At 37.3% G+C, this 12,957-nt stretch overlaps 2 protein-coding genes across 3 annotated transcripts in view; one reads left to right on the forward strand and one right to left on the reverse strand.

The window, feature by feature from the left end:
- LOC109837224 (RPM1-interacting protein 4-like) lies at window positions 739-7,777 on the forward strand. Of its 2 annotated transcripts, none has more exons than XM_020405375.1 (4): window positions 739-970; window positions 4,757-5,035; window positions 6,033-6,227; window positions 7,509-7,777. In XM_020405375.1, exons 1-4 carry the CDS (start codon window positions 965-967, stop codon window positions 7,539-7,541), a joined length of 513 nt encoding a protein of 170 aa, XP_020260964.1. In that variant the 5' UTR covers window positions 739-964; the 3' UTR covers window positions 7,542-7,777. The 2 variants fall into 2 exon arrangements, with proteins under 2 accessions (XP_020260964.1, XP_020260965.1); XM_020405376.1 differs by having other exon boundaries at window positions 740-970; window positions 4,760-5,035.
- Window positions 9,715-12,957, reverse strand: part of LOC109837225 (oleoyl-acyl carrier protein thioesterase 1, chloroplastic-like) — a 4,984-nt gene continuing 1,741 nt past the window's right edge. Inside the window, exons 2-7 of the mRNA XM_020405377.1 lie at window positions 12,275-12,408; window positions 12,078-12,191; window positions 11,145-11,240; window positions 10,648-10,735; window positions 10,446-10,514; window positions 9,715-10,207 (exon numbers count right to left, since the gene is read on the reverse strand). Of these exons, the coding sequence (XP_020260966.1) occupies window positions 9,932-10,207; window positions 10,446-10,514; window positions 10,648-10,735; window positions 11,145-11,240; window positions 12,078-12,191; window positions 12,275-12,408 (777 nt within the window). The 3' untranslated portion in view covers window positions 9,715-9,931. The remainder of the gene's footprint in view (window positions 10,208-10,445; window positions 10,515-10,647; window positions 10,736-11,144; window positions 11,241-12,077; window positions 12,192-12,274; window positions 12,409-12,957) is intronic.

Here is a 12,957-nt window from a genome sequence, read left to right on the forward strand (position 1 = left end):
TCCCCCGTCGTAACCAAACCATATACCATCAATTTCGTCACAAAAATCATTAAGGTGATAATGAACGAGGAAAATTGTCTTTATATCTCCCATAGAGACTAGGGATTTTGAAACACCGGAGTTGACAGAGGAACAAGCTACTCCTTCTTTGAACCAGTGTAGGGAGGCAACCGAAAACAGATGCTGAAAACATACCTAAGCACAAGCATTTGCAGTAGCAAGTAATAGGTCCCGCTATAGTGATAAATCGACAACGAGGGTGTCGTGGAAGCGGACGTTAAGACGGGGGTCGTCGGGGCTAAGGGGGCCAAGAAGGAGGAGGAGGTCGGGGATGGGGCCCGGGGAGGGAGGAGGGGCGAGGGGTGTGGGCCAGGGTCTAGAGAAGAAGAAGAGGAGGAGAGAAGAGAGAGGGGAGAGGAGCAGTTAGGGGAGAGGAGGAGGAGGAGAAAAAGAAGAAGAAAAGGAGAAGGGATAATTTCGGAAAGTTTTTTCTGGGAGTGTGAAAAGGAGCAGACCATATTTTAGGAGGTAAAACACATAAGAAAAATTATAGGGGTTGGGCCATATACCTTTATTTTTGAGGGGCCTAGCGCCCTCCCCCCTCCTTTTTTTTTTTCCCGGTTTTTGAATATTGCACTAGAGAAAAGTCTAACATGACCGCTGGCTGGCGCTCTCCGCCGTGTCTCTTTCTAATTGCCGGTTTGCTTCTCTCTATTGCTATCAATATCTTCGCTGCTAATTTCTCCTCTTTCTCTCTCTCTCTCTCTCTCTCTCTCTCTCTCTCTCATAATTTGGATCACTTTCTTTGCACTTTCCTAACTAACCAAAAGTCTCCACTTTTTCCTCCTCCCCTGCCTTTTATTAGCTTCTCAGTGGCTGGTGCCGCTACTCAGAGCCTTGTCAAAACTTTAAAGGGCCCTTCTCCTTCTTTTCCTCTTCCTGGGGACTGACTTGGTTCATATCAATGGAGGTTAGTGCTTCAATTGCCTTGTTTAGTTGATTTCTGACGTGGGTTTTTTTGTTATTTTGTTGATTATTGATCAGTAGAGATGAGAACGTTGTTGTGTTGTTGGGAAAATAGTTGGTGTCTTGTATTCGGTGGCATGTGGCCATGATTGGGGCTCTTTTGAGGGTGATATTGATATGGGTTTCCTCTTTATGCTTGCACTTGGTGGGTTTTTGATGGATATGCATGTCCAATTGAGTAAATTATGATTATTCTGGGGGAAATTATGGGGTGGGTTTTCTACATTTTGCCATATGGAGCTCTTGGGGATTGGAATTTCAAGGCTCTGGCAATTGGGAGCTGGTTTTGTGAATTGTGGGTTCATCTGTAATGAACTTGTGTTATCGGTACCGCATGGATATTACTAGAGAAAGGAAACAGAGACAAGATGATGAGTGGAGATATCGGTGAACTTGTTTAATTAGGTTGAAAAAGGGTGAAATATGGATATATGGAACCAGGGGTGGGGGAAATTGAAGTAATAAGGTGAATAATGTATGCTGATGTTTGAAACCCAAGCATGGGCTTAAGCCACTCTGATGTGTAGGAACCCCGACGATTAGGTAGGCTCAGGCAAATTCTAAGAGAGGAAGTTGCTTGAGCAATTGTATCTGAAGCTTAGTTGACTACATAGGCACTTAAATCTGGGTTCAGCAACTTCTTATTCACGTTTAAACGTAAATTTGTATTTGAGATGCAAGTCTGGAGGGGGGTGGATAGGGTTGCTACATTTTTCGCTAAAAAACACAAAATATGCAGCGGAATAAATAAAATAAAAGCGAAAAACAACCAACCAATGACACATAAGATTTTATAGTGGTTTGGATAATAATTTTATGTCCACTCTCCCTTCTCACGAAGAGGCTTACTGACTATATCAAGAGTTCTCCTGAATCACAACCCGATTCGGTAGGCTTTCAAAGACCGCACCCTGAAATCTATCTGAAACCAGTCGTCTAACCTACTTCTCCATAATGAGTAAACATCTAGCCCTAGTTAGTCCTAACCCTCAATTAACATCGACTTGAGTACGCCGTAAAAACATGTTTGAAGCACAACCAATCAAATACAGTTTAAGCACCAAAAAATATGAAAGATCTTACGGCCATTTTGATAAACAAACCATCTTTCAATGAATCTCAGCATAGTACAATGATGAGCGGTGTAGATGATGAATCCAAGGCAACTCTCCTTGCTAAAACGATCTAGCGGTGTTGTGCGCAAAGAGAGAGAGAGAGATTGTCTAGGCTCCGGGGGTCAAAACTTTCAATGAAATCTCTTCTCAAATTAAAACCCTAAAACTCTCTACTCTCTATCTCTTTTAATAATATATAGCCTTCGATAGATCAGGAAAGAGATATCCTTAATGTGGTAGAATTTGGAGACTGAAAGTAATGGTGAACGACTGTGATTAAAACATCAATCTACAGTCAGTCGACATTACCATCGATGGTTTCTCACGACCATCGATGGGTCTTTGAGCAATATCGATGAGTTCTTGTAAACCATCGATATGCTAAAATTCTGTCTATGAAATTCACCAATTAGTTCATGTAACCATCGATGATAACACACCCATCTATGGGTCACTAATGACCATCGATGATACGATGGCTAAAATCAGCGTTTAACTTAATTTTCCCGTCATTTTGCCTCATACACGTCTTATACTTGTATTTACCTGTACTATATCATCTCAAGAAATTATTAGTACCAAATGATTTTGTTATTGCTCAAACAAGAGTTATTGTAAGGAGTACATATTAATAGTAAATGGTTAATATATTTGTGTTAAAATTTGTAAATATATGATTAGTGTACTTTATGTTAAAACCTAGTTCCTTAGAGTATAAAAGTATAACTCTCAACTCTCACCACTTTTAGAGTTTTGTTGCAGCGGAAGAATTCTTTGATATCATATCAGAGCAATGTAGATTCAATTCTCGGTGACAAACTTTTTTTGACACTATTGCATGAGTCCAGGTTTCGGCCCATAATGAAGTGCTAAACGTAGGAGCTATTAGGTTATAAAATTATAACCCTTAACCCTCGCAACAACTTTGGAGTTTTGTTGTTCCTTTGACATATTATGCTTTAAGACGGTTTTTAAGTAATTAGGCATTGAGTTTGCTATAGTTAACAAGTTTTCTATTGTTAGCTTTAATAAGTGATGAAAAGTATTTTATTTTGTCTAGCTGTCTAAAGAGAGCTTTGCTATTCATATAAGTTGAAAAGAATATATAAAAAATGACGAAAATTACTTAATACAACCTCTTTGACTGAGGCCTAGAAGTCGACAATTCATTGCTTTAGGATGCTAGATGGAGTGATGGAGCAGCTGCTTCTAACACCAACATTCAATGACAAACAAAAAGTACTTGGTGAATCTTTAGTGTTAAACCTTCTTTCTATTCTCCTATATATTATGTTTTAATTAATGACCCTGCCTGTTGCCTTGAGGCACCACCTATGCAACCAAAAGGCATGAGATTCCCAGTGGTTTCGGGAATCTTGGTTTTCCTCTTGTTCTACCTCGGGCTAAATTTTTTGTGACAAGGGAATGTTACCTTCCGCTAGGCACAATTTTCACTGCTTTATATTTCAAGTTTCCGGGATCTAATTCTTCATAGTTTCTGATGTTTTAGATAAAAGAACAGTCTTATGCTTCTCTTAGATCAATTTTACGTGAGGTTACGAGTGATATTTGTCTATTTAAGGGATAATTTTAATGTTTTGAATGAGTGTTTCAGGATTGTGAGTCTTTTAGGTACTTGTTATTTGAAAACCACAGATAGGATGTTGAAAGATCCTTTTTTCTTTAAAGGTTTTTTTCCAACCAAACACACCCCCCTCGCCCCCCCCCCCCCCCCCCCACACACACAGCACACACAAAAAAAAAAAAAAAAAAAACACCACCCCCAACCATTTCCACTTTTGTGTAATGGAGTGGTGGTGGGTTGGGGGGGGGGGGGGTTATTTTTTCGTTGGGTTTTTTAGTGCTCACACAGAAAAGTGGCCTTGCAAGTGCCGAGTTCTTAAATCTAGTATCAAACAAAGAAGAGCACCACTCACAAATACAAATGGCAATATCATCAAAAACAGTATAGGAAGATTTCTTTACTGTGTTCAAAACATTAAGATTATGAGATATTGCCCTTTTAGTTTGCTTAGCCAAGTAGGTTTAACTGTGTCACATCCGTGTGGAAACATCCAACGGTGAAGGGGCAGAAGTGGTTGAAATCTAGTCACTTGTTGGCAATTGAGACATGCGTTTGTTGGTAATTGAGACATGCGTACGGGCTTATTATGTAATTGAGACGCAAGAAGTAGCAACTATCCTCTTAGGTCCGAAGTAATCTAGGTTTGTTTTTACGCCTCACTACTTGAGTTGTATCTGCTATCACCATTAAGTTTCATTCGAACGATGTTTAATTTGAAAAGTAAGCTGCAGAGTTCTCTTCTAGGCACTTTGAAATGTAGCATTGGCAAATTTGCTGTATAATTTGTAATGTATTACTCATGTGTGAGTCTTAGGCTATTTGATGGGAAAATTATGCTTAGACTAGTTGAGTAAATAGTCAGCCATAACAAAAAAATTGGCATGTCAAGCACACATAGAACAGGGCACGGGTCATTTCGTGTCTGGTAACTCACAAGGTGACAAGAACTTCATGTTTAAAGCGTCCATGCTACCTAGCCTGAATGAGCTTTTGGAATTTGCAATGTAATTGTGTATGTATTTGGCTGCAGCAGCATGCTCACGTTCCAGAACACTCAACGACACATCAGGATGCAAGGGCTCGTCGATCCTCCACCGACTCACCTTATGGTAGACATGGCGATCCCCCAAGGAAAGTAAGTCGAACGAGTGGTGGATCAGACCATAGTGTTGAGCAATCTCCACTTCGTCGCAATCAAGCCAAGTCTTCTTGGGAACGGAGGGGTTCATTGGAAGGTGGACACGGGGTTGCCCCAAACACCCCTGGCAGCAGATTCAAGACGAGGCCTGGTGATCGAGGAGATGAGTCGGTAGACGCCTAAACTTTTTTTTGTATATCCCCTATTGTTTAAGTATTTTAAAATTAACTCTTCAAGTAATCGTAAGTGCTGTTTTTATCCTCCAAATTGTAGTCATCCATCATTTTACCTTCTCCCTAGATATTAGGGAATAACCTGGAATATTTTGTTCAAACAATTATTTTCTAAAAATGGCTAAAATAATCTCAGTTAAGTTAATTGAATTTAAAATAATTAATCTTAACATTGTTGGAAAATACAGCATTTCGGTTTTAAATATGAAAGAGGAGAGGAGGGAAAGATGTGCTATTAATAGCATTCTAACAATATGGAGAAATGACTAAAATAATTTCAATTAAGTTAATTAAACTAAAAAATAATTAATCTTAATATCATAGGAAAGTACATGATTTGGGGGATTAAAGATGGAAGAAGAAAGGAGGAGGTACTATTAATAGTATTCTAACAACAACATCAACATCAACAATAACAATAGCAGCAGCAACAACAATAATAATAAAGTTTAATAAACTTAACCAGAGGTGGTGTAGTTATTTCTGAAAGGTTAATTATTTTAAAGCATATTCTAATTTTGTTCCCTAAAACTTAGGATAGGGAATAAAATTGAGAGATGAATCCAATAGGAGGTCAAAATGACAATTATGGTAATGTGGAAATTAAACAAAGAGAGAAGAAAGCTGTATTCTTTTGATGATAAAGAAGAGGATAATACACCATATTTTAGAATATATATTTATAACAGTAAAACTCTAATAAGAAAAGGAAACCTAAAATAGAGGAAAGACGTAAATAGGAGGGATTATATTTAACTAATACACCGAAACTAGACTTCTTTATTGAAGGTAGGAAATATATGATATCTTCTAATATATGATTTGGCGGGTACTTTTTAAAATACTTTTGATTTGAGGGGTATATTTGGAACAAACCCTATCGTAAATTCTCACAAACTCATGTAGAGATGGTATTTTCTTTTCGTCTTATATAGCCTGATAAAAGCTCGACCGTGCCGAAGTTTGGGGAGTGGAATGAAAACGATCCAGAGTCAGGTGAAGGTTTTACTCACATTTTTGACAAAGTGAGGAAGGAGAAGCAGACTGGATCATCAAAGGTTCCACATATTACCAATGATTCAGCATATCTCAACGATTATGGTCATGGAAGCAGCGGTAATAAAGCATCTGTAAGTGTTCTTTTCATACCTGTAATTATATATTACTGGCTAAACTAGTGCTAAGCTAATCTTATCCAATTATTCATTTCTTACTATATCAGCACACGAATTCTTCAGGAATAGGCAATCCCAGACTAATCTGAGATTGTACATTGGACTGCTAGGTGATTTTTTGTCAAGTAAAAAAAAAAATTGTGGTGATTGTTTCCTGTATTCATTCAAGTTGTGTTGCCATTATCTTCAATGCCTACATCATACATGTTGATGTTAAATATCACACAGTCAAATAAAATCACAGAGTTTGTAAGGGGCCGCTTTCTTCTTTGACTTTATGCCTGATTTCGGACTTAGGATGATTGAGCAATCTGCACACAAAGAATCGTAAGAGGACGGGGATAAGTTCCCCCATGGTACCTCTAACGATCAAGTCAGTTGATGAACTTGAGCATAAGTGGAGTAACGGAACTATGTATTCTTGTTAGAGTTGATGATCTCTGAGATTTAGGTTAGGGGGGAGAGTTTTGATTGCCTACCTCTAGTTATAACGAATAGCATCTGTATTTATGGGGGATGTCGAGGGTAGATTGGTTACTTCGTGAGTATGCAGTAAGGCGGTAGTGAGGCGGCGAGGAGGAATGAGTTGGAAAATAAGTCATCATTTGTTGCGCACGTGTTGGCTTGTGAGTGGCGGGAGATCACTTCAAGATCACTTCAACAACATTGGGAGCCAGCAACCGACAAGTCTTCGAGACAGTTAAGGACGGAGACATAATGATGACCATAAAAGTTTAAACAATGTTGAGAAGTGACACCTATGCTGACGAGTTTAAGATAAGGACAACCCTTTAGCTTCGTCGAGAAGCAATGTCCTTAGGGTCATATCTTTGAGTTGCTGACTTTCGTGTCGACCAACACCGCCTTTTGTGTCGACTCAGGAGTGTCGGCCTATCCGACTGGTTGGAATGTCGTCTCGTTTCAGCTAATAGCCGTCCCTCGAGTCGATGTAAAGATGTTGACTCGTCTGGGAGGACATGATCTCTTATGTCGACTGTCACCCCTTCTCGCGCCGACACGGGGGCGTCGGCTTATGGGGTTGGTTGAGATGCTTAACTTATCAAGTCATATATTCGTAGAACAAATATGTCCCATAACACTACCAGTCTATTTGAACCATCCATTAACCATTATTATGCCAAAAAAGTGAAACGATTTCTGGTCACTAATCGCTTTGGTAATGGCTCTTTTACTTATTTATCTTTCCCTTCTCTTTCTTTGTTTTACTTTAAACAGGGCTGTTGCTGCTTTAGCTGGCGCAAAAAATGAGGAGCATGCGGAAAAAATTAGCAAGTCTGGACTGTAAATATCTATACTGGAGGTTATATTTTTATAAGTTGTCCCTCTCAAAGTGTATTCTTTTTCTGTCCTACGCGTTTTTGTTGGTAATAATCGTGAGTATATTTGTTGTGTCAAGAAGAACAATCAACCTTCTTATATTTTTGCTATTACTTTTGTCTCTCCTTTAGACTCATTTATAATCGAAATCTCAGAGTGTACGTAAATCTGTTTGATATTCTCTTATATTAATCGATCTTAGGATCATATACTCTTTAAGGTTATGTGATTGTTGTCTCTTGTCTATAGGTTACGAGCAAACTTAATTCAAAAGATTCAGCCTGTTAGGCCTTAGTCCTAATTTTCTATTTATGGTTGTTATTATTTTTTTTCTAATCCGTACTTATGCATGTGATCTCTAACAGCTAGGGATCCATATGATTTTTGCATGAGGCGACTAGGGTGTTTACGTGGATGATATATGTATATACAGGGGAGGGAGAAATAATAAAACGCCTTTGGTAAAGGGTTTTTAGAAGGGAAGATAGAGCGAGGTAGGGTATGGAACAACTTAAAATCAACTAGAAATGAGAAGAGAGAAGAACCCCCTCCAAATCGGAGGAGTTCAAGAAAAGCGTGAAAATGAACTACAAAGTAACGCGTTTTCAAACTCTCCTCTCATCCCATCAAACAAAAAGCACTAGATGTGTATATATATATATACTTCTTTGCACCTTGTCGCATCTCCTCTCGCCTCACCTCTCCTCTTCGTACGCCGTACAAAACCAGCTTTGTTTGTAGGGGGTTTGAGAAGAGAAGGTCGGGGGGTGAGGGGAGGCGCAATGAGGTGAGGGATTGACCTCCCTTTAAAACCTTTATGAAGGGAGGAGAGAGGATTGACGTCTCAAGAAGGGATCAGATTAGATCATCTCATCACATGAGGTGGTGCTCTCATAGGAATTATATACCATGTAAAGACCCTTGATTTAGGTCCTAATTACCGAAATCTAATTATTTGGCCTCAGGTGGTGTCAGCCGCCTATAGAATGTTGACAACACAGCACCTGCTGTGATAATAAATAACTACACGAGCTTACGATACGTACATAATGATGGTGCAGCATAAAACGGTTATCTACGATACGCGTGCAATAATTGGCGCTCACGAGTCTCGGTGTTGTACCTCCCCCCAACGAGCGCCTTTTGTCATAATAATACCTACCCAATTTATTGTATCCTTTGATTTTAAAAGACTTTCATCTTCCATAGTTCTCGTCAACTCCCTGGCGTCAATTTGTCATCCTTGAGTAGGGATTGGCTTAAAGTTAGCCGCACCGCATGAAGGGATATATATATAAATATAAATATAAATATAAATAAGACTTTCAATATACATTGTGATTTATACTCAACAAAGCATAGAAATAAATGAAATCCAAGAGGAGAGAAAGGGGTTATGATAGTTCCATCTGGAATGAATTGTGATCGTCCTTAAATATAAATAGAGGGCTGTGATCTGAGAAAGGGGTCTCTCTGTTGGTTGAGTTCGATCCAAATCCTTGGGAAAATATAGATTCAAGTCATGACAATATTTATTCAAAAAAAACAAAAGTCATGAAAATAGCCTCGTCGCGATTCAAGGGTAAATATTTGCATATATGACATTTTCTAAACCAATGCAGTTGCATGAATTTTATTGAATGAATCTCCTTTTTCTGTAAGTTTTTAGATATCAGTCCCTTGTTCCAATTGTCAATTTCTGTTCAATCAGTCCCACTCACCCTCCTCCCTCCTTGAGCTTTAGTTAACCTGGCTATAGAAACTTAAAAAAAAAAGGTATGGCGTATCACTGAAAAAAAATCGAGAACCTAATAAGATCAGCATGATTTGAGAGACTAATATCATCAGAACAAGACTCATCCAACGGTTAGAAGAGCCTATTTTATTATTGAAAGAAGAACAACTTTGTAACATGTAGAAACAAAGAAATGGGGTATGTTTAGGTCATAAGATCATCTATAGCTTCTAGCAATACATCGAGCATATTGAGGCTAAACAACATCCCGAAGCAAATAATTGCACTACATTTCAGAAGAAATCTTCAGTCAGAATAGAAATTAATGAAGGAAAAAATAAAAAATAAACCCCTCCAAACATGAAAGCATCACACAACGTACAACGTAGTAAGTTCATAGTGACTGCAATATCAATCAAAACTACTAACAAGTTTTTTACCCTATAAAAATTTTCATTATCAAAAGTAACAAAAACACAGGAACAGAGAGGCAAGCCTCCTAAATTACATACTCAACAAAAATAAAGAAACAGAACTGAACAAAAAAGTTCAATACAATTTTAAGAACATAATTTAATAAAATACCTCACCGACGTAATTTCCTCCACTCAGTGCGACCCCGATTAATTTCAAGCCCAGAGTTTGACAGTCTCAAGAAATGGAGAAAATTGCATCCATCATGATCCTGGTGCTTAATAGTGGCAGAGCCATTGGTGCCATCAGAACGTAGAAGTTCTTCACTGTCGCCTGCCAGTTCCAAACTAGTAAGGGAATCAACCATGTCATCATGCTGGCATTCCCTCCTGTAGTCTAAGGTGATTGTTTGTAGCTCATGGGTGTCAATGATCTCTTGGGGCATACTCTGAGAGATTAAACTTGAACATTATTGAACAATAGATGAAAATGAAAATAAAATAATCATCAAAAATCAAAAATTTCATTTCTTGGATAATGATATTAGTGTGAACGCCAAAGTCAGTTAAATTCTGGCAGATTATCTCATGATTTTTAGGCCTCATGCGTCAGCTAAATAATAAAATCCTACTAGCATAGGAACTAATTGTTTGAATAATGAAACAAGCTTCGTAGATTCTACTTACTTCAAGAACCCAGCCAATGTAAGTGACATTGTTTACATGTTGGTTCATATCAAAATCTGCTCTCCTGGGCTGCAAATACCAACGATGTATAAGAACTTTAGCTACTAGTTATAAGACTTATAAGATAATTACTTTAGCTGCTGATTATTTGGGATAGGATCATTTGAAAGACAAAAAGATTTCGTTGAATTTAAATACTTACCACAAGTCCTGATCTTGAATGTTGTGCAGGATCTTTGAGTTTGGGGATTTTCTTCAGGCTGCTGTTATCCTCCTCCGGAAAGGCAAATCTGGATTATGCACAAGCTCAAATGGGTTACAACATTCAAATGTTTTAAGCAACATTAAGTTATGAAGTACTCGACAACGAAAATAATAGGAAAAATATGGTATATATGTATGAATAACGAGATAGTACCATATAATCAAGAAATATGGGCATGGGCTTACAACTAGTAACTGACAGTTGGCATTTTCCCGATATTGCTTTTTGAAGTTTTTAATAAGAAAAATGCAACAGATCTCACCCAAAATTCGATAATTTCAAGAACTAAAAAAGATCTTGTGAAAACGAGTTCAATATTGTCCTATTCATTTTAAATATGTCCTATTCATTTTAAATAAAAAATATTTTCTTTGTGAGCGAGGAAGACTAAATTTAATAGTGGAACATCAATTTATAACACTGTAGAAACATACCTAGGAGTTCTTGGACAAAAGACGAGATATTCTTCCCTTACTTCATCACTTACTCGCTGAAGCTTTCTAGTGTCTTGATTCATCATCACCCATTTACTGTAATGCAATTTAAGAGAATATCAGATGTGAGGCAAAACATTCAAAAATAAAAATAAAAATAAAAATAAATAAATAAATAAAATAAAATAAGATCCGTGAATAGACATTAAGTTAAAAAAAATCAATACTAGTTAGAGACAGAGAAATTAATGTAGATACTCAAGCACAGATGCAAAGTAATTCAAAATTTTCTTGCTGCTCTAATCGGAATATTCAACCCATGCACGTATATGTTCTCAGTTTTACTTAATAAAGATTTATAACTCTGGCATTCATCAGTAGCAATAGCTAAATTTCTGTAGAACTCTCTATGACAAAATATTTCTTCTAGAGTACCTGCACAGTCATTTGTGATAGATCACCCCACATTTTGGAATCCTTAATTATCTTAGGCGAAGAAGATCGATTCTAGAAATTTTCTACCAAACATTAACCTTTATCATCTGTTTCAATTGGTGTGAAATTTATGGAAAGCCAAAGGGAGCAGACTGAGCTATGAAATCAAGAAGTCAAAAGATTCACATCAAAGTCATTATTACTCAAATCTATTTTCTCATGGGTTCAGATAGGAAATTTTCAGCATATGGTAATTTTTTTTTCAAATCCAGTCCTCCCCAGTAAAATGGGTGAGACTGCTTGTATTGCAATTAAGCCTCTTATTCCATATCAAGTCTATTGAATGAATCATAAGTCTCTATAGTATCAAAGTACAAGGGAACATAACAAATTCTGAGTAAGACACATGAACCTCTTTGGTTATGTGAGAATAGCAACACTACTTGCAGGTGACTCTAATACTTTTTCAAGATAAGGTGTCAACTACAAAATACTTACCTAGTAGCTCTCCCTATCACAGAACCAGTAGCCAAGTCCTTAAGTATCCAATCACGTCGGGTTCCAATCTTTCCTTCTGCTTGGCACCACGTCTCAATCTCAACAACATCACCCCTGAAACAAACTACAGCTTAAGCAAGATAGAAATCTGAACGCAACAGATTGAATACATAACTAGATAAAAATACAGAACTCACCACGCTGGATACTTATATATCTCAATATGCATGCGAGAGGTGACCCAAATAAGGTGAAGTTTTCTCATGGTAGTGGTTGTGGCAAACCCATCAGTGGAAAATCCTACACTCTGAGCATGGTTGCACCCGACTTCCTACATTGAAATAGGGATATATTCTTTTAGATTCAAATGGAAAGCAGAACCTCTATATCGTATTCTTTCCTCTGTTTTTTAATAGAAAATAAAATTGCCTGTCATAAATGTTTTTGTGAACAAAAATGTCAATGACTTTACGGAGTTGGAAAGAACTGATGAGTTTACAAGTAAAAATTAAACTTGGGTAAAGATTTATGACAGGCTGTAAGCAAGCTATAATCAGGAAATAGTGTAATTGAACTGTTATACATTCTCCACAACTTAAGCTCAAAGAAGAAGAATTCAACAGATACTCAATAGAAAAACATAAAATTTGGTTTTCAATTCACTTAATGCATTTGCACAATGCGTTCAACAAAACAAACTATATTCGCGAAGATCATAAACTAGTTTATATGGATTACAGAGGACAAAAAGATATACCAGAAAAGCAATACAAAATTCAAGTTGCTGCCCGAGATTAAAAATTGCCAAAAAGAATTAGACATAAAACCTAATCATACCCAATTTAATAGAAGCTTTTTTGTTTTTTGTTTTTTTTGTATG

This window comes from Asparagus officinalis, chromosome 4 (genome assembly GCF_001876935.1).
Source record: "Asparagus officinalis chromosome 4, Aspof.V1, whole genome shotgun sequence".
NCBI classification, from domain to species: domain Eukaryota; kingdom Viridiplantae; phylum Streptophyta; class Magnoliopsida; order Asparagales; family Asparagaceae; genus Asparagus; species Asparagus officinalis.